This window comes from Haliaeetus leucocephalus, unplaced genomic scaffold (genome assembly GCF_000737465.1).
Source record: "Haliaeetus leucocephalus isolate CR32 unplaced genomic scaffold, Haliaeetus_leucocephalus-4.0 Scaffold195, whole genome shotgun sequence".
In the NCBI taxonomy this organism is placed as follows: domain Eukaryota; kingdom Metazoa; phylum Chordata; class Aves; order Accipitriformes; family Accipitridae; genus Haliaeetus; species Haliaeetus leucocephalus.
In genome coordinates, this window is record NW_010972631.1 from 12,945,479 (window position 1) to 12,967,753 (window position 22,275).

Consider the following 22,275-nt stretch of genomic DNA (forward strand, 5'->3'; position numbering starts at 1 on the left):
CAAAGGCTAGCGTGAAAGGTTTTCATGTTTGATTACAAATCTGAACTGTGGAACTTCACTGGCATCGGCTGAATCTCTAGTTTGGACCAATTCAACTATTTCACAAAAGAAGCCTGATTATTATCTAATGGCTGAGTTATATCTCCAAGGTTGATCAAAAGCCTCTTTTCTAAGTTGACTAGCTTTTTCCCCAAACATTTCCTAATAAAAGATTCCTATAATATTCTAGAATATACTCTCCCAGTTTAAAAGTACAACCAGTAAGAAAGAAAATAAGATATAATAATGTCTTTACAGAAAAAAAAAATGCATTAAATCTACCTCAACAGGTCTTAATCAAAGGCTTTCAGTTTCTTAGGATCGTTCAGGATAGACTACAGAACACACTTCACCTGTAGAGATTAATGTGTTAGCAGCGTTTAAAGCAGATGAACCCTTTCTTGTACCTTTCAGCTCTGGCTTTACTGGGCCCATTGTATGTCTGCAACCACATTTTGCGCTCCACAACTAGAGAATAAAAAGTTAGATGCATCTCTCAGCAAGTAAAAGCAAAGAACAGAAGGAGAGAAAGGAAGAACAACAACAACAAAAAAGAGGGAACAAGAAATACTGAAGTTCTTCCAACATTCTGCTGCTTTATATTACAGAAGCTGTAAGAGCAGCCGGGGAACCTGAGGGTAGTGTTGCTAACCCAGGGTCTTTTGCCAGCAGGTGCGGAAAGAGATTGGTCAAAGGCTAATGCAGTCTGTTCATTAATGTCGTGATTTCCTATACCTACACACCATTGATCTCGTGAGTGGGGAATATCACCCTTCCCCCAGGTGGCTTGTTGACCCAAGAGTCAGCGGTTCGTGGCTTCAATCTTAACTCTTCTCTTTGCAGTTCTCTGCTTAAACCACCTTAAAGCACCATTCTCTACAGCCTTTTGGATAACAAGCTGTGTGGTTTCCCATGGGTGTTGACACAGTCAAACTGGAATTCGTTTTTGCTCAGCTAATGTCAATTTGAAAAAGTCCCAGTTAATGAGAGGTTAAAAGCTTGTGTTGGCTTTTAAGGTTGCTGTTTAGATACAGAGTCTCTGTATTTGAGCCTTTCTCGTATCATAGGAGCACCAGATAATTCAGATTGGAAGGCACCTCAGGGGGCCCTTATCCCTCAAGGAACATCTTTCGTGTTCTTTTTTTTTTTGGAACTGATCTGGCTTTATCTGCGTGAAAAGAAGACATCACAAGTTTATAGAAACTGTGATCCCAAATCTTTAAAAGTAACAGGTTCAAGAGCACTAACCAAAACCAAATTCAAGTTGAAAATAAGCATAAATAGGTTATGGTTATGAAGATTAACAGTACATGTATTATTAATCTTCTTGCCCACAGAATAGGAATGAGGACAGAATCATACATCTTTGTTACAAAAGTTTCATATAGATAGAGAAAAAATTACATCAGAGCTTCTCAGATTTCAAGGCATTTGAGATATAAAAATAATTAAACTACTTGTAAGATTTATAGTCCCATGTATATCAATTCTTCCATGAGTGGTACATGTAGAAGGTTATTAAAGTCTAAGTTGTGGCACATGAAGACCCCTGTTTCAGAAGTCTGGTGTTAAAGTATAGTGCAGTGCTTTGAAATCTTAGGAGTAAAAGCTGAGAAGTTGGTAATGAGTTAATCTTATCTTCTGTATAAAATGTATTGCATCCTGCTTTCAGGTGGGTGCATGTACTTAAGTAAATTACACTTCATGTTGCTTGAAAGTAATGAATGCTAATGACAGATAATGGTGTCTTGTTTCCAATTAGCACTGCCAAGAGAGCCTGAGGTTTCTAGAGCTCATGATCACCATATTTTCCAGGAACAGTCTGAGAACTTTAAAATTATATAAACGAGTTTTATTTATGCTGAATGCATTTGCTGATTGTTTCCTTCCACAGCTGGGCATAACACGAACAAGCTACATCTCTCTGTAGTTCAATAATTTAAAAAAAGACCATATGTAAGTAAAGCCCTATTCTATCACCCATTTTTTATAAACATCATTCATTGTTCACTTTGCTACAAAACAGAGGAAAATGTTTACACATAAATGCATGTAATAGATTATAGTGAATATTCAGAAAAGTTTAAAATAGAGCAGACTAGTGGATAAGCAGTCTGGCTCACAAAATAGGAGTTTAAATCAGGTATTTCATACTAAGAAGTAAGTTTTCTTCACTTAGCTGTTGTTTAAAACACTTTGTAATATGAGTTGGCAAGGAATTCGAAATACCATTTGGGCTCAAATCTATGAAAAAATGTGTATTACTCAGGGAAATAAAGTTAGAGAACTTGGATCACAGTCATGTATTGTGCTATGAATTACGTGTTTTCAGAAATGTGTTAAGTATTGTGCTCACAGACATCAAATATGCAGTATATAACAGATCCCTTTCTACAGTTACAATACAGCTTGTTTCTTATTTTAAAGGTTTGTGTATTAACTTTCTATTCTGTTTGGAATGTATTTCAGTTTGGAATGTTCACTGTGCAGGATTTTTATCTCACATCCTTATTGTCTGTATGATTGTGTGTTTTTTCTCTAATAAAAACGTACAACAACAATAACGTAGCAATGAATATTTACCTGCTCTTGCAAGTCTTGCATTTTGCTGGATGTTATATTGATGGGAAGAGCTCAAGGCCCTACGCAGTGACCCCTGAAAGCAGGACTGCTGCCAATAACTTATTGGCCTTTGGATTGGGTCCCAAATGCGCTCCTTTTAAAGCTGACCATCGGATGCAGCTGCTTGGTTTTGTAAAATGTATCAGGAAGAAATATTAGCATCTTACCTGCTGACAGAAGATGAAAGTTCTGGGGTTCCTTCTGTAACTCCACTCACTAGTGCAACACACTCCTCTGCCCAGAAAAGCAGGCAGTATGCCAAAACGCTGCTGCTTAAATTGTACTACATGAGGTTTTTCATACAGCTGCCTGCCAGATCTGGGTGGTATGTCATCTGTCTGTTCTGAACATTTCAAGTAATTTCTTAGGTCTCAACCATGAGCCCTGTAGATATGACAAGATACATGATTTAACCCTGATGCTGCCAGTGCTCTAGTTCACCTTACCTAATCCTGTACTTTTATTTAACTGGCTACTACAATCAATCATTGCACAACTGTACAGACTGCTTAGCACGTTCAACAAATAAAAGATGTATTCTTCCTGTTTGTTTCTTGCACCACATCAATAGGAGGGTGTATATATTTAGATAATTAATTTTCAAGGAACTGGATGGCTCCCATTATCCTGGGAGGTAATGCTCTGCAGTGATTATGTCCTATAGAGCTGGGTTGGCATTGGGAAAAATCTTTAGAAATATTAACTTCATTTCATTCATGTCACTTGTATTGTCCACTTTCTGCAAGTGGTTTAGCAAATTAATTTCATCTGTCTGAGATATTGACATCAGTGTACTATCCACTCACATGAATGACTTTTGGTTAAATTACTGAATTAATGCACAATGATTATAGTTGCATTTTCAGTTCAAAAAAACTCCACAGATATTTGTAGCTGAAAATTGACTGAGAGCTGTGCTAGCCAATCAGGGGATGACATGTCCCAAATCAAAACAGCTTGGCTGTCAGTTACCAGATACACGCAATCAGTGCTCTCAAGTGAGATACAGCACATGAATGATTCTCAGAAATTATTCCAAGAATAGTTATGGATAGCTATTAAGTTTGAGAAATTAAAAATCTGATTACAGGCAGTTTGTAAACAAAGAAGTCAAAATTAGTTTAAGAAAAATATTGTTACAGATTGCTTGGATATCTCTATTGCATTTGTGAAATATTTTTACTTATGCTTCACTGTCAGCTAAGCTTCTCTTTCAACTGTAAACCAATATTTTTAAAATGATAATCCAATATGGAAAATTGCCTGAGCAATAATGTTATAAATAATGCAATATTGAGCTGATTTCCTGCTTCTGTTTATTTTACAAGAGTCTATCATCTCACACAGTGTCCAAAGAAAAAGAAGCTAAAGTGACAACAACAAAAAATTAACAACAGGGAAAGTGTTACCTTTTCTGTTTGGTTCACTGCAGAAGGAAGAAATACAATATAGTAGAATTCATGGAGTTTGTAAGTTCTTCTGGGCAGAGACTGATTCTTGTTACGTCTACCTGGTACCTGATAACAGCAGTAGTCTGATCTTGAATTTGGTACCAGGTACCAGAAACACAGTGCAAACTGTAAATAATAATAGCAGTCAAGCAAAAGTGTGAGTAATTCCATTTCCATGTCATTATGTCTTAGAGGTCAAAATTTTCTGGGCATCCACTCTAGGTAATAGCTGGGGATTGCTGATTATCAGGATGCAACTATGATCTGAAATATTTTGATAACATGTTAATATGACCATACATAATTTTTGTTAATTAGCAGAAAGAAGTGAAAGAGTGGGTTTGAGACTCTAAGTCTGATTTTCCACTCCTTGACCCTCGCTACTTTCAATATGCATTTAATTGATCACTGTGTAAAACTTTCCATGAGTGTCCAATAACTGCATAAGGAAGGCAGCTGTGGAGAATCAGGTTTCTCTCTACAAGCAGTGGAAAGATACTTTCTTCTTCAGGAGCAAAGCTGAAAACCTGTCAGTGTTTTTGGTAAAGATAAGTAGTTTGACCGTTCTGCACAATACCATACAGTCACCTTTGGAGAAAACAAACTATGCTGAGTTTGATACCGCATAAATGTTTGGAATTACAGATAACTGAGATTAACACCTCTTTTGGCAGTTTAACAATAGTGAATAACAAAGTGGATGGTCTTTTTTCAGACCTTATTTTTGCAAATAGAATTTCTGTCAGTGTTTGTCACATCTCCTAGGTTTACATATTTAGGACCAAATTTCTTTTATGCTCAGTAGATAAGAAATGTGATGTGCTGTGTAATAGCTGGTTTTGTCACTGATACATTTTCCTTCATATTTTTTTTAAATTCTCACTATCCCTGAAACTAGCTGGACTATGCTATCCTGTAAAAGTGTTAAAATACATTTCATTTCCTGTGCTCTGTTTTTGTTTTGAGTTGGTTACCTATGATAATAGTGACATGGCTATCTGAATCTGTTACAGTGTGCCTGAATATTATGACTACGGTCACGGAACAAGCGAAGAGGCTTATGACAGCTACGGTAAGGTCTATTCTATCTTCAACAAAAGTGTGAAATCAAAAGAAAAAATCTGTCACTGACAACTCAGAAATTACTTCCACGTACTTTTCTTTCTTTCTTTCTTTCTCTGCTTTTACAAAGACCACACAAAATGGATTTGTGTTAACCTTAGGGTGAGGCTTGACTTATTGAACTAGGACCAGAAAATTGGACAGATCAATATTGATCAAAATTACAAAGCCAATTAATCACAGTCACAGATCTCTTTAACAGCAACACTGAAGTTTCTGATTAGTGCCGAATATATTTCACAGTGCTAAGTTTCAGTCTACTTGATGTGCTAACACTACCATGCATCTGGTTCAACCAGCCAGCTTTGTGAGGCCTTGAAATCTAGACTTAATCAGAGTGGAAGGAGAGGGGGCTGTACCACCATGGGAACCCCCACGGCACCAAGATGAAGGAGTGTCTCGTGCCACCAAGGACATGAGGCTGTACTCTTCGTACCTCCCCACGGAGTCTGTGTCTGAGCTGGAAGAGTTCCACTTCATGGGAACCGAGGGCACGAGAGGGAAAAGAAAGCGTTGCTCCAGTGCGTACGGCCCATTTTCTAGGTCTCTGATATTAGTGATGCGTTTTGATAACTAATTAGAATCTAGTGCATCTTTTCCTATTGATGTTTTTTCAGTACGTTGTACCATCAGATGGCACAGTGAATCTTACGCTGACATTTTCACTGAAATAACAGAGCAAAGCTGACTATCGTCAGCTTAAAGACTGACCCTAATGTATTCAGCAGAGATCTCACGCTTGATTTGCTACTACTACTAAAGTATCGTACGTTTACGTGGTGACTTCCAAAGCATTGTGAAAATGAGAGCTGCTGGAAATTATGCTGCAACTAAAAGTTACAGTAAGGGGTTATATAAGGATTGCTGCTTGAAAGAAATAATTTTATTCATACAGCTGTGAAGCAAATGTCACTGTAATGAAAAGTTGCGGTTTCCTTTGTACAGATATCATGAGACATTACCGAGACGTTGTCAAAAATTATTGTATTGCATAATCAGAAATAACTTAATTTTTTGTATAATCAGTACCCACAATACATTTGGATAATACAGTCTGCAGTCAAGCACATTTTCAGTGCTAAACAAGTAATAATAATAATAACAACTTCTCCATATGAATGTGTGTGGTTTGGTTACCCATTGTTTTATTTCCTTTTTGTACATACTTTTTTAATACCTGCAGTGAAAGACCTTTCCTGCCCTCGACAGATCCCCTCTCCACCTCTCCTCCCAAGTGCATTGCTCAGGTTTTGGGCGATGCAGAAAAGCACAGCCTGAGCTCAGCAGTAAGAATTACCCACTGTTTAACTTTTAACTAGACTCCCCCACACTGAATCTCCATGTGTTTGGGCAAGACATTTAAAGTAATGTCACTCTTCCTCCAATCCCTCATTTGTAGAACTAGAAGAATATTACTTGTTTTCCCAGCAGGGGAATTAGCTAAGGCTTTACAAAGTGTTCGAAGAGTGGGATCATGACTAAATTTATGCTCTGCATGAAGCTACTTTTTTTTCTTTTTTTTTCCATTTAGCAGCTAAAACAAACTTAAAATGCCTGGGTTTGCTTTACTAGACTTGTCTTAAAATACATGGTTGATAACCCTGGACTTGCTTTTTTGCTTAGACTATTTTCTGAGCTGGTCTTTGAGTACAAAGGTCTGGAATACTTTTACCAGTAACCTGGAATAAACTTAAAAATGGAATAATATTCCGAATTGCAATTTTTCTACTGTCTGAAATCGGACACATTTATATGTGAGTGTTTGTGCTCCTGTTGGTTCACTTACTTTAGCAGATTAGTAAATTTGCTAGTACTGTGCTCTGGAAACTTGTCTGTGAACTTGCTTCATCGCAAAGTCACTGCGCTTTATCTGAGGAGGTAATCTGAGTATACGGAGCTATAGAATATACACTTAATATACACTTAACTTTCTCGCTTTCTGAATTCTTGGTACATATACTGATGTTCTCTCTGTATCTGACTTTTTCAGTGCCTCCCACCCAGCCAATAAGCAGTCTGGTGCCACCCCTTCTCATCCTCATGTAACTTTTACCTTAGTTCTCTGTTCCCACAGAACTGTTCCCAGTTCTCTACTTCTTTTTCAGGATGTTTTGCAATTCATTGTGAGTCTTCTGAATCCATCCCACTGTGTAAAATCAGCTGTTTTTTAGAGGAACCAGCATTCTCGATACAAGTGTTGCTCTGTGTTAGGCCACTTCAGAAAGATAACAGAGATCATACGACTTGCTAGCAAGGCACGCCCAATACCTTATTAGCTATATTAATTATATCTGACCTGCCTCACAGTTGTTTCATCGGAACCCTTTTTCTGCCTTGCACTGATCAGAGCACTGAAGGTTTTATTTATCAGATACCCTTTCTGTCGTAGTTCTTCCACAGCCTGGGACTCCAGGAGATGAGCTCTGCCAGTTTCTGCGGCAGAAGTTTGAAGCAGAGGCTCCTGCCTCTGCTGCCCAAGGTTGAAACTGCCACAGCGAGGGTGGAGGCAAGTGAGAGTGTGCCTGCTGTCAGGTGATGCTATAGTTCACAGCCTGCTGCATGCGCTGCCTTCTGTGTTACCTGAAAAAGGTGGCGATGTATGTTTTTATGGGAGGTCATGAACCGCAGTAGCTGAGAGGCCAGTACGCATGGACTTCTGCTGCTACCACCAAAAAAGCAGAAACCTTAGGTGGAGGGTGAAAGGAGAGGGTTGACGTCTATAACCTCCTAAACCACCACAATGAAATTAGAATAACACCATCTGCCAAAGGCCTTAGGCAAGAGCTGGGGAGGTTACTCTGTACCTTGTCACTTACATGAAGAGGGAAGACCTAAGTGAGCTCCGCTCACATTCCTGCTGCTATTCGGGAAAAGCTCGCAAGGCTGTTTACTTCATCCGCTGCCATTGTGGTGAGGAGACATTATTTGAATGTGTTCTATCATCGTCACCAAAAATTTTGAGATGTGCACGTTTTCTCTAATTACCACATTTTGTCATGCATATTCTACTCCAGTTCAGCATTAAGTGCTCACTTGTAAACAACTGGTAGTTGGTTTTAGAATAATTCCATCTTTAATTAAAATTGGAGAGTGTAACTGTTTGGTATAATTCCTGTTAATGTAAGACGTCATTTAAGTTGTAAAATGCTGCCATAATGATTTAACTGACTATTTCACAAATAATTCCCTGCCAATCACTCAATATGAGAGCTTTGCAGTTGTGATGACAATTAGTTTACTAAGTAATACTCCACACAGACAGCACCTTATAAACAAATTCTTTATAGGGCTAACAACTAAAAATGTACAGCAATGTTCCACTACTTTTTTCTTATCTTGTTTGGTTTTTACTTTTGGGTTTGTCCTGAAGAGTGTATTATCTAGTAATTTTTTTTTAGAATAACAATGACAGTTTCTGCTGAACAAGTAGAAGTAAAAATAAATAATATAATGATGAAATTTGGAGAGGAAAGAGTATATGGAGCGTTCAAACTTCATGAATTCTGATAAATAGGTTGATTGTAGAGATGTTACCTTAGGAGACATAAATTCTCATGCTTCGTTACAAGACAAGCATTCTCATTTCATGGAGAAACTCAAGTAGCTACCATCCTAGTGTGAAATAAACCCTGTATTGTTTAATCTATGGCACTGCTGAAGCCGTGCTGCAACGTATACAGAAAAATATTTGTAAATTTTGAAAATTTATATATAATTCCAGACACAGAATCACTGCACATTTCATGGCGCATTACCATGAAGTAATAGAAAATTAATTTTTACTGAAAATCAGAGAAAAATAAAACTCCCTCCACACTGTCGCATTCACACTCACCTCACAGCAACACTGATAACAGTCTGTCTCCTCGCTGTGTTGCAGTTTCCCAAACCAGTTCCCTGTGTGCTCTGATGCTGCTCCTTTCCTGCCCGAGGCAGGCGTTCACTGCACAAGTGGCTGAAGCCTTGTAAGAAATGATTTTCGCCAGCAGTCATTACTGCCTCTCTTGCTGACGTTACTTAACCCGCAGGGAGAGCTGGCAGAGCGGAGTGCACGAGCACTCCCCATCTGCTCCAGGCCAAGGCAGCTGGAGGGTTTCAGTGGTTCTCCACTACCAGTTTAAGCCAGGGCAGCTCACAATACTAGAGTAGATTAGGAGTACCCCTGCAGTCTCATTTGTGAGCCCTCCTGAAGAGAAGGTACTGTCAAGCGTAGGGACAGTAGGTTTTTAAAATGGTTACAGCTAAGTTCAGAAAATAGACTATTAAACCGCAAGGTTTTCCTAGCATCTCTAGTTTTTAAGCCACATTTATATTGCATACGTGGTAGGTTTAGTAAAATAATTGGTATTTAGCACGGTATAAGTAAGCATAGTGGTTTTGAGCCTGTGTTTTGAAAACATTTTTTGTCTTCTGACAAGATTCTACTTTTCAAATAAGAAAGGTACCATTTGTGATTTGGAAGATGGCCACTTCAGCTATTCTTCTCACAAAATTATAAAATGCGTAGCTAACAAGTCAGAAAATCCTGTGTATGTTGCAGGCTTTGTAGAAAAGCAAAACGAGAGCAGAAGAGTGAAAAAAATAAGCAGATGCTATCCTAAAAAAAAAAAAAGACAAAAACCTGTTCTTGAATTTTTGTCTAAAATAATATATACTTGTCCAATTGTGACACAAGAAAAAGGCAACTGTCTTTTCTGTGTGGATTTATGGGGTGAAATCCCAGCTTTGTCAATGTTAGTTGAACATTAGTCATTAGCTTGTGCAGAGCAAAGTTTCCAACTATTGCTTAGTACTTTGAATCCACCCATTTCTCATGGAGGGAGAAGTTTGGAGGCTTACTAGACAGACGGCACAAATTGAATTACCAAAAGAAAATAATTCTAATTTTCAGTGTTCTCATTTTAAAGTTAAATGTCTGGTTTCTATTGGGTCTTCTGCTCAGCACATCTACAGCATTTTTCTCTCACTGCTCAGGCAATTAATTACATCACAGAATACCCCAGGGAAGTAGGTATTCCTGTCTCATTCTACCAGTGAGGAAGCCATACCACAAAATATTAAACAATTATGCAAGGTCACTGAGCAAACAAGGAGTAGAGCTAGTAACCACAATTCCTGAATTCCACTTATGCTCCGTCTCTAGTGCGGTGTGCTCTCTCCAAATGTATGCAGTATAATGACCTTGCAAAGAAGGTAGAGATTTTTTTCCTCATAGGAAAGAAAACTATTTTATTCTGAATTAAAAGCAGCTTCTATGTTTCTAATAGCACTGAAAGCTAAATGGTAAATCAAATTAAACCATTATCTTAATTGCTGTTACATACATCTTAACTATCTAAACAGAATAGCTCTTTTTATCTCTTCCTGGCCACCTGTCCCAAAATAATTGACCAGAGATGAATAAAATTGTGCCCCAAAACTGTGGGCAATATTCAGATGTTGGAAGAAGAAGTGATTGGGTCTTTATTATACAGGGAATAAGGAATGAATAGAAATGTAAAATTTAAAATTATTAGGAAATAACATATTCATATGCAAATCACATGCTGTTAATATATATTTTTTTATTTTAAAGTATCTGTTAATATGTGATATGATGTGCCTTTTAATTACTTGTATTGTTGTCCTTTTTGCATTTGTGAGTTTTATTCAATGCTGGAAAATTCCATGACAAGGTTGCAGTAATGCTGACTGAAGAGTAGGAAAAAAAGTGCTCTGAATATGTGCTTTTCTTGAGTCTTGTACTAGAAGACATTTGAGCATGTGATGATAGCCACTGCTTGGGGTAGAATTTGGGGGTAGATAGACCACTATGAATTTTTCTGTGCTTTCAGTACTACATAGTAAGTAAGGAACAACAATAATAAGACAGGAATAACTTCATATGTATGTCTCTCTGTTATAAATTATACCATTCAGTGACCCACATTCAAAGGAATTTCATGGGTTTCATAGTATTTTCAGTAAAAATACTATGACCTTTTTTTCATTCTGACTTTCCAGTAAGAAAAAAAATCTAACTTAAATTATGTATTTAAACACTAGGTCAAAGCTACTGAGTCTACTAGCAATTGATCAAACACTAATCTTTAAAGATAGTCTCAGCTAATACATCAATAACGTCTGTAGTAGATACTGGACGTATTTATATAGCTCAACAAACACAGCAACTAAGCGTCAGTCTGAGTTGTAAAAAGCAGTGCAAAAATACTAACATATAGTTTCAATCAATCATAAACTACGGGTGCTGATTGCCTGTGATAATAACAATTAATGTGTGTCCTAAAGGTGCTTCAAATCTCAATTCACAGGGAGCATACAGCAAATTGAAAGAAGGACCCAGTATAACTAAAAGGGCTGTGCCCGTGACTTCATATGTCTTACCAAAGCAGCCACCAAAAACGTTGCTACCGCACTTGTTACCGCACCCAAAGCGACCCTCATGCCCGAGCACACTCAGATTCCTCAGCTACAAACTCTCTTGTTTCCATCATGCTGCCATAACTTATACTGTTAGTTTCGGAAAGTGAAGCGTACAAGATTGCTTCTTAGCTTAGAACGGCAAGTTGGCAAAAGCACCAAATTCCCAGAAAAACTGGACCTCGGCCCTCAGTGACGAAGCTGCCCGTGTGGATTTCTTGTCTCTGACAGCAGCGGGGAGAGTCAGAAGTGAGAAGGACAAGGGGCGAGCGGAGCCCACCAGAGCAGAGGGGCGGGATGGCAGGCTGGATGGAGCGGGGGGGTCGGACTCCACAGGGTTTCTTTGGGCGGGAGGCAGGAGAAGGAAGAGGAATCGGCGTTAAAACGTGATGACCGCCCTGCACACCCCTTCAGCTCTTGGGCACGCTGATCGACAGCCTCACTAGCAGTTCTCCCAATTACCCTTCCCTCTTCAAGGCTACAGCTCTTACCTGCTCTTCACCTGAAATCCCTCTCAGTCTCCACTTCATTAACATGCCACTTTATTAAGATAAAATATGTCCAGGCTTTCTTTCCACTTTGGCGCAGTCTCTGAGAAAGACCAGACTCCACTGTTCTCACGTGTTCTGAAGCACAATGAAACTCAGCCTGGTAATCAAAAAGGCTGAAAGGTCTTTTGACCCTTCTGCTACCCAACAAGCCGCCCAAATCTCTATGTGACGACTGAGGTAGTCTACATGGCTTCAGTCCTTCAAGACTAGTCCTGAAGATAGATAGAGCTTTCCGTTCTCAGGAACACCCCTTGATGCTGAAGGAAAAAAGGTTGCCTTGGAGTACTGGAACCGAGATGTGAAAAAGCACCTTTGCAAATCGAGGAACCTTTAATTACCAGCATTCAGATATATTGTTCTTCACTAAAAATCCCTGTAGGAAAAAACCACTAATACTCTGATTTCTTTTTTGGTGTGGCTGCATCTTGTAATTTATTGGCATCATGTGGTTCAGAGACTCCTTATAGCGTTGCTCCATATCCATCTTGCTTTCTCCACAATAAATATATAATCCTTTACTGCTGTACAAGTGGTAGAGGTCACTGTTTTTCCAGTTGAAGGCTGTAATCCCCAAATTTTAATCTATGTTTTGGCTACGGATCCACCTTTTAATGCAGTAGGGTCTGTCTTGCAATATCAACAAGAGCTGTAAACTGTCAGCTGTCCTCTCATATTTTGATGATGATATTACCAAATAGATATAACTAACTTGTGACCATCATCCTTCCTTGTTAAAGTTTGAAATCAAGCAAACAGGTCCACCATGTTACTGGAAAAAAAGAGCATAAGAGACTTGTACCACAAATTACATTTCTGTTCTTGTTCTGTGTCAGAAGCTGGTACAGCCACAGCAGCAATTTACTTTAAGAACACTGTTAGTCAAGGAAAAACAGCTTCTTCCAATGGGTAATATAAATTCATTTTTTACTGTATGAGTACTGCCAGAAAGACTGTACGCTTCACCTTTATATGGAGATGTTTCAGTCCGGGGTGGAGGGGGAGGGCTCGAAGGCAACAAGAAATTGTTTTTTGTTGTCCATTTAGTGAGTATTTTTACTATTTTAGTCGTTTTCATTTATATAAATAAAGCCTCTCCTTTTTTATCTAAACCTTACTTCTCCCCGAGGCCTCTCTGCAAATGCAGTGACACTTCAGCAAAGGGTAATTGAAGCTACAGCACGTTTAGAGCAAAATGCCATTTTTAAAGGGTGTAATGAAACATACTACGGAGGCAGGTTTTTTAAATTCACTATATGGAAACTGATTCCCTGTAGGTATGAGAGACCTGAGGATTTAGGACTGTATCATATCAGCTGCCACTTCTTCAACCCTCTAGGCAATAGATTTCCACAGTAAACTTTGGTTTCATGTGACCATAAAACCCCTGATATTCAACAAGAGAACATCCTGAGCAGCTCCAAGAAAAAAAAATTAATGGAATGCACCAAAAAAAATCACAACAGGAATGTTTCTTGTTCCATAGCAAGATCAGCTGCTACCAAATCTTCTCCAGAGATGTCCAGTCCTAATATGTCCTAGCCTGAGCCTCACTTCAGCTCTGCAGATGATATTCCCCCTTCCCAACCTTCCCCCCCCACACCCCAAGGCAACAAGATAATGAAATGTAGTTGCAGAGAAGACATCTTGCAGAGAAGAAATAGCTTTCAGAATTTTAACAGGCTTTTTATGTTTTATATTTTCATTTTTCTATTTTCATAGAGCATTATCTTTTGACAAAAGCAATCTTTGATACCTGTTTTAAACGTTCACTGTTTTAGTCCAGAGTCAGCTAATTATTTTCTTACTGGCCACAAAAGTCAGCAGTGATTAGCAAAAACAAGATACCGGCAATAAAACCATGCCTATTAAAAAACAACAGGCTCATTAACTAAAATGCTTCAGTTCAGTCAAACTTTTTTTCTGTTACCTCTGCTCACTCCTGGAGTCTTTGGAATATAGGTTATTTTTTGTGGTTGTAGATCTGTAGCAACATTAGATACTCCAATTAGGTAAAAAAATGACAGGTATTCTGATTTTCTAAGGGGGCTATTGTGTTGTTTTCCTACTAAATGCAAGTGTGTATATGATGAATTTCATTTATTCATGGAGAATTTTTAAAGTCTTAAAAGTCTTTAAATGTTATTTAAAAAAAATTGAAAACAGGTAGCAGCAACTTTTTAACTTCAAAGGTGAATGGCCAGAGGGAATAATTCTTTCTTAACAACAACAGCAATGTTTTTTTTCCTTTTTAAAATGAAGTATGGACAATAAGGAGGTCGGTAAATATATAATACTTCATTTACACTAGAAGACTAGCTAGTACATTACTAATGGTTGACTATCTTAAACCAAAACTGGAAAGAAATCTGCATCACAAAACTTTAAACACTTTGACAGCTCTGATGTAATTGGAGCAGCAAATTCACTCCTTGGTTTTGGGACATATAGTTGATTTCAGTGAAGGAGTATCTGAGATGAGGAATTTAGTAGGCCAGTAACACCTGTAGCCAGAGGAACAGATGAAAGTCATCAAAAGATGAGAGGAAGGAAATAAGCATCCTCTGCAACCTGCATTTGGGCCCATTCACAATTCAACATGATGCCAACACGCGATAATATTGTGTGTGCCTACACTGCTGGTCGGGCCATGGGCCTGGATCTGCTCTGTGATCTAATGGCCCAACTGACCATTCACATTCAAAATTCACTTCAATAAATAATCTGACCCCAAGCAATCCCTATGTAGTATAAATCATGCACTGCCCTGTGATAATTTGGGGGGAGAAAATTGATGCTTCATCATTGGCGATATCTCCAGTCACCAGTGTTTCCCTTGGTGACTGCCAGAGTAAAGCATTTGCTGGAGTTTATATTATTCCATAAGCTGTCAGGTTTTGGTTACTGCTTCTCAACTAAAACATGGTGTCTGACCCTGACAAGTCAGGGTGTTTCAAAGTCGGTGTGGTTTACTTTGCATTAAAAGAGGGCTTTAAACTAAAGTTGCTGGGGGAGGTGAACCTCAATCCATCCCACTCCTTCCAGTGTGATGCCAGTGCCAGTAACAGATGCCCAGAGCCTGGAGAGGGATCACAGGTCAGCAGCAGAGCACCAGAAGAGCAGCACAAAGGAATTCCAGCCACTCCAGCCAGTAAGGCAGCTTCATCGGGGGCCCAGCTTAAATGCCCCTATGCAAATGCACATACATGGGGAATAAGCAAGAGGAGTTAGAGACGTGTACACCTGCAGGGCTATGATCTTATTGGCATCATGGAGACATGGTGGGATGGCTCCTATGACTGGAGTGTTGGAAAGGAAGGATACAGGCTCTGTAGGAAGGACAGGCTGGGGAGAGAGGAGGGGTGTCACCCTCTGTTCAATGACCAGCTGAAGTGCAAGGACAGGTAGCCTGGGAGGAATACAGAGAAATTATCCGAGCAGCCAGGGGTCAGGCTAGGAAAGCAAAAGCCCTGATGATAGAATTAAATTTGGCCAGGGACGTCAAGGGCAACAAGAAGAGCTTCTATAGGTACATCGGTGATAAAAGGAAGACTAGGGAAAATGTGGGCCCTCTCCAGAAGGAAATGGCAGACCTGGTTACCTGGGATATGGAGAAGGCTGAGGTACTCAATGACTTTTTTGTCTCAGTCTTCACCGGCAAGTGCTCCAGCCACACCACTCAAGATGCAGAAGGCAAAGGCAGGGACTGGGAGAATGAAGAACTTCCCACCATAGGAGAGGATCAGGTTTGAGACCATCTAAGCAACCTGAAGGTGCACAAGTCCGTGGGACCTGATGAGATGCATCCGCAGGTCCTGAGGGAACTGGCGGATGAAATGGCTAAGCCATTATCCATCATATCTGAGAAGTCGTGGCAGTCCAGGGATGTTCCCATTGACTGGAAAAGGTGAAGCCTAACGCCCACTTTTAAAAAGGGAAAATAGGAAGACCCAGGGAACTACAGGCCGGTCTCACCTCTGTGCCCAGCAAGATCATGGAGCGGATCCTCCTGGAAGCTGCGCTGAGGCACATGGAAAATAAGGAGGTAATTGGTGACAGCCAACATGGCTTCACTAAGGGGCAAATTGTGCCTGACAAATTTGGTGGCCTTCTACAACGGGGCTACAGCATTGGTGGATAAGGGAAGAGCCACGGACGTCATCTACCTGGGCTTGTGCAAAGCATTTGGCACTGTCCCGCACAACATCCTTCTCTCTAAATTGGAGAGACGTGGATTTGACAGATGGACCACTCGGTGGATAAGGAATTGGCTGGATGGTCACACTCAAAGGGTTGCGGTCAATGGCTCCATGTCCAAGTGGAGAGCAGTGACAAGTGGCGTTTGTCAGGGGTCGGTATTGGGACCAGTGCTGTTTAACGTCTTTGTCAGTGACATGAACAGTGGAATCGAGTGCACCCTCAGCAAGTTTGCTGATGACACCAAGCTGTGTGGTGTGGTCGACATGCTGGAGGGAAGGGATGCCCAGAGGGACTTTGATAGCCTTGAGAGGTGGGCCCGTGCGAACCTCATGAAGTTCAATGCCAAGTGCAAGGTCCTGCATGTGGGTCGGGGCAATCCCAAGCACAAATACAGGCTGGGTGGAGAATTGTTTGAGAGCAGCTCTGTGGATAAGGACTTGGGGGTGTTGGTTGACGAGAAGCTGGACATGACCCGGCAATGTGCATTTGCAGCCCAGAAAGCCAACCATATCCTGGCCTACATAACAAGAAGCATGACCAGCAGGTCGAGGGAGAGGATTCTGCTCCTCTGCTCCGCTCTGGTGAGACCCCACCTGCAGTACTGTGTCCAGATCTGGGGTCCTCAGCACAGGAGAGACATCGACCTGTTGGAGTGGGTCCAGAGGAGGGCCATGAAGATGATCAGGGGGCTGGAGCACCTCTCCTGTGAAGACAGGCTGAGAGAGTTGGGATTGTTCAGCCCAGAGAAGAGAAGGCTCCAGGGAGATCTTATAGCAGCCTGCCAGTACCTAAAGGGGGCCTACAAGAAGGCTGGAGAGGGACTTTTTACAAGGGCTGTAAGTGGAAGGTGTCCCTGCCCATGGCAGAGGGGTTGAAGTAGATGATCTTTAAGATCCTTTCCAACCCAAACCATTCTGTGATTCTATGAAAAAATAGACTATTTGCACTAATGCAGTCACTGACCATGTCTCAACTGAAAAGGTGTTTTGTGAATCTACCTCTTAACTGTAACCAAAGATGTGAGTGCTCTCTTAGTTTCAGTGCAAGATGAAACATTAATTTACCTTCAGTGTTGATTTGAACTAACCCATTTTGCTTTGCCCTGAAATGGAGGGCACACAAAGTGTAACCACCTTTCATGGTGTAACCACCATGATGTAGCTTCTTCAACTACGAAGCTCCCCAACTATTCTGCAGGAGATTCTCTATACCAAATATCAGTATCTTTGTACTTTTCCACCCATGCAACATTTAAAGAGAGTTTAGTTTCCCTCCCATGGCCAAGAGACCTCATTCTCCTTTACCCAGGAGGACTTCCTGACCTGCCAGAGAAAGAAATTGTGACTTCAATTTCCCCTGTGGGTGGACAGTATGTGGTCCTATCCATGTTGGGTAAGATTTCAATTTAGCAAAGTTTCTGCTAATAGGATGGGGTTTTAAAATTATTTATTCACATACTTCCTGTGTCAGGGCTAAAAGTGTGGTATGACTGACAGCGAAATACATTGTATTATAAAGGTTTTGGAAACAGTAAGCCAAATATGTAACATCAGCACACCGTTCCATTCATGTAGCTAATATGTCACCATATTGCTCAAAGATTCATTTGGAACTTGGACTCTAACACATGCATATAAAAAGAAAAATCCCAACAATTTTTTTCTGTGCTTGTACAATGCAACATTATTACTATTATTTATTTGGAATTCTATATTATTATCAATAGACACATTAATCAAGATGCAGAAGAGAAACAGAGACCTCTGTATGTATTAGTTTCATGGGGGAGTCTTGTGATTTTAAGCTCATCGTAGCCAAATGATATGAATGAACTATTTAAGGAGAAACTAGTGAAGATTGAACTTTAGTAAGTTATTTATAGCAATTGAGTCTAAAGCAATCAAATTATGGAGCCTTTACTGAACTCTTGTTCTGCTCGAGAAGGTACATTTATGAAATCTTTGCTTGAGAGGAAGATGTTGCTGTCCCTCTAAAAACTTGCTTTAATAAAAGAAAATCTTTGACATGTATTAATGGAGATGAAGATTTTTCAGTTCCTTTTTATATTTAAGGCTATCATTCCATTAATCAAGTAGCTGACTAAATTTAAGGTAGTTAGCCTTCATTGAAATGTATGAATAATACAGTTTTGATTTTGAATCTACTCATGTACTAGCCTATGTATTTTATTTTGCATAGAAAGGTCCCTTCTCTTATTTAGGTCATTCTGTTAAAAAATTGAACAAAATCCTTCAATGCTTTGAATGAATTGCAACAGACGCTACTTTCAAAAAGGTAGGAATCCGTCACTGCTTTCTGGCAGTGACCTGACACTTGAAGGCCCAGTCTGTCCTTCCAGTAGTGAGAATGGAATACAAGAAAAAAAAAAAGAAAAATTAACTGAGGTTGGATTCACTCTACAGGTACATCAGGAATCAGATCAAACTGAAGAGTACCTCTGCTTGGCTTATTAGAAAATAAATGGGAAAGTTGCATGTAACATGAAAAAAGTAGTAAGAATATGTTCTTCTTGGTTATGAGCAATGAATATTTTTGCCCCTGCTCACCATAGCTAATATGTCCCACATTGGCTCACAGCTTATCCCCTTACACCTGGGAGTTCAGCAAGTTTCACCTTTATATTCCGTATAGGTGAATTTTATTGGCCATGCTGAGTCAGGAGTACTCATTTTAATACTTGGGAGCTGGGTGGGGTAGCAAAAGTCTAAAACAAGACCTGAGCAAGGAAAATATGTTCTGAAATGTTGATTTCTTAAACAGGCACTTAAAAATTTTTGTATGGATCAGGGCATAAAAATTATGTACCTCTTAAAAAATAGATACAACTGGATTTTTAAGTTTATGGGTCAAAGACCTTAAATGTTTCAAATCTTCAGCAGTAGTTCAAGACTGGATAGTTCAGCTTCTTACTGTGTTACCAATAGTCCCTTTTTAGCTTTAGGAAGAAGGATCTATTTTAATATACCAATCAGTTAGTTTTGTTTTGATAGCAACAGCAAGTATACTGTTTCATCATCAATTTGAATCTTCCTTTCACTTTCCCACTGGCTTCAAGTCACCTTCCAATCTTTTAAACTCCTCTCTTTTCAATCTCTGTTTTTTATGGACCTTAGAAAGTGTTCTTTTTTTCCCTAGCATCAGAAGGCTTGACCCTTACTTTTATATTTTACAAACATTAATATTCTACACATACCCATAATACAAACATTCTGATCACCAATAAAATAAAACAATATGGAGAATAGTTAACATTCGCTACACTGATTTCTGAACACTTTCTGTATTTCATTACAAAGACATAGACAGTATATCATATAACTTTGATGGGGTATGTAGAGATTTTGAAACTTCCTCATGAACATGTGTGTGTCAGATGTATTCTGTGACTGTTGTAACAGGAGTAATGTTGCACCATGATGTGATGTAAGACAGATGATATACTATGATTTCTGTGTTTCCATTTCACTCACTGTGTGTATGATCAGTTAAAGTCAGTGGAAGACAAAACCAGAAATCCTTTGACCATCCACTAGCTGATTTAGGAGAGAGTTCAAGTTTGGGGTTCAACCACTGGACCACAATTGTAGGTAGCTTCCCATTTGCTCCTTTGGAGAAGTAACTTGTCTTGGTGGGGGTAAGGGGGGGAAGATTTGTAGAAGCTTTGTAAAAACTGAACTAGCCTTAGAGTTTTTAACTTATTCTTCCCAAGCATATTTCATTTATGCAAATTTGAAAAAGTATTTTAAAGATAACGCAAAGTAAAAACTATTTGGCAAAACTCTTTTGCTTAATGTAGTAGCTTCATTTCCACAGATTATTTTTCTTCCATTATTTTCTTTCTTTTGGCCTCAAATGGAAGTAAAAAATCAAATGTTTTTCTACTATCTTTCATGATTTGACTCCTCATCTTATTAACATACCAACTGCATTAAATATTATTCACATTGGTGCTTTAGCATAAATGCTAGAAGCTCAAAACATCGAATAAATTCTCAGCTGGCAGGCTAGTGCAGTGATTTTTTTCCAGGGCTGACTGTACTGCCACCACAGTAGGTATTCATTCTCTGCTGAAAGTGAAGGTGTAAGGGGTTTTTTCATCCTGAGATAGACAGGTTGCCTGTGTAGAGTGGTAGAAGGTTAGTTTTCCGTAAGTTTTTGTGGGAGGATAGAGAAATGGATCATAACACCATCCTCATTTTATTTTTCTAAAGCTTTCAGCCAAAACCCTTGAGAATTTTGACAGCCATTAGCAGTGGCATCACTTTGTTCTTTCAAATTTAGATATTTACGAAACATGTTTTTCTCTTCTGTTTTTAGCACAAGAAGAATGGGCCACAACCCGTTCCAGCCTAAAGGCACCACCTCCAAGGTCAGCCAGAGGGGGTTACAGGGAACACCCCTATGGTAGATATTGAAGGTCCTCCTCATCTGTGACCTCATCTCAAAGACAATTAATAGCCTGTGGTCTCCACATAAACAGCAACAAGACAAGTAATAGTCCATTTCTTTTCTATCCTAGGGATTACTGCTCATTATTATCCTATGTACTACTTGTATTTCCTATAACATTGGAGTGACATTGGCGTTAGTATTATTTTATAACACGGACTTAAAAAAACAGAGACAAAAAACCTTTGGCAAGCATTGTCTATAAACCATTCAAAGATGATGTTCTGTTGGTTGTATTCATTGCTGTGTGTAACTTAAAAATTTAGCATGACACTGTTACAGATCTTGAGTGTCTCTACATACTAGCTAAGGCTGAGTTTTTGTTTAGGGTTGCTGAAAGACTGTAATATGGTTCTTTTTTTTCCTTTTTTTTATTTTGAACCAGACAATAATCAAGCTGTAGATAAGATGTTTTAACCTGTCTTTTTTAATATATGTTAGTTTAGATTAAGATGTTCGATATTAAGTTTGTAAATTTAATTTTAAATGCTGTTTTAATGGGGTTGAAAACAAGCAGCTACTGTATGTATGTAGCTAACTGAATTTGTTCAGTGTTTTAACCTGTATTTGTTTAAAAAAAAATCACATAAAGTTCCATGTGTAAGCTTCTCTAAATAGGAAACCATAACTTTGTCAAATATGTTTGCCATAATTTGTCAATAAAGCTGAAACCTTTTGTAACAAACTAAATTTGGAATTACTTGTTTTCTAGCTTTAAATGCCTGCTTTATTTCTTTTTCAAGAGATGCCTAAAATGTTTTTATATAAAAATTACAAAAATGAACCCAAGCCTGTTTTAAGATTTTTTGTGTAAGACTTTAAAAGTTGTATTAATAACTTCTGGTTGTTAAATAATTTAAAAGTTAACAAACTAAACTGTTACATGAATCATGGTTAGTATCCACTAATGTATAACATGTTAATGGAAAAAAATGCTTTAGAACAATAAATGGATTTTAAACTATCCTCTAAGCTTGATCTTGCTAAACGCAAACTCTGATTGACTTGTTTGTATTAGCATGTCTCTCGTGAGAATGTAATGGAGTTTAAAGAGGTAAGATTACCACTTACCACTGTTAGACTGTCTAAATGCTAGTTCTCCGACCTTTGAGTTTCCCCGCACATTAAATATCCCATTCAACATGTAAGCATTGCATAGATTCACCTATTTGTTTTCACTCAGAAGAGTGCGTTGACTGCATTTTTCGTAGTATATAACAATTTGTCTTGATAAACAAATCATCAGTGTCACTGCCCAGTTGTTGGTACTCAACTTCAAAAACTTTATTTGTAATTTTCAGTGCTAAATATCACCGCCCTTGAAGGCAGTTTAGAGGGCTGATATTTCTTTTGAGACTATCAGACTTGATGGCTGATGATTATTAAGGAAATATGTCGCAGGA

General features: G+C 38.9%; 1 protein-coding gene across 1 annotated transcript in view; it reads left to right on the top strand.

The window, feature by feature from the left end:
• KHDRBS2 (KH domain containing, RNA binding, signal transduction associated 2) overlaps positions 1–21,838 on the top strand; it is a 280,707-nt gene extending 258,869 nt beyond the window's left edge. Inside the window, exons 8-9 of the mRNA XM_010565833.1 lie at positions 5,126–5,184; positions 20,741–21,838. Of these exons, the coding sequence (XP_010564135.1) occupies positions 5,126–5,184; positions 20,741–20,838 (157 nt within the window). The 3' untranslated portion in view covers positions 20,839–21,838. The remainder of the gene's footprint in view (positions 1–5,125; positions 5,185–20,740) is intronic.
• Positions 21,839–22,275: the final 437 nt, after the last annotated feature.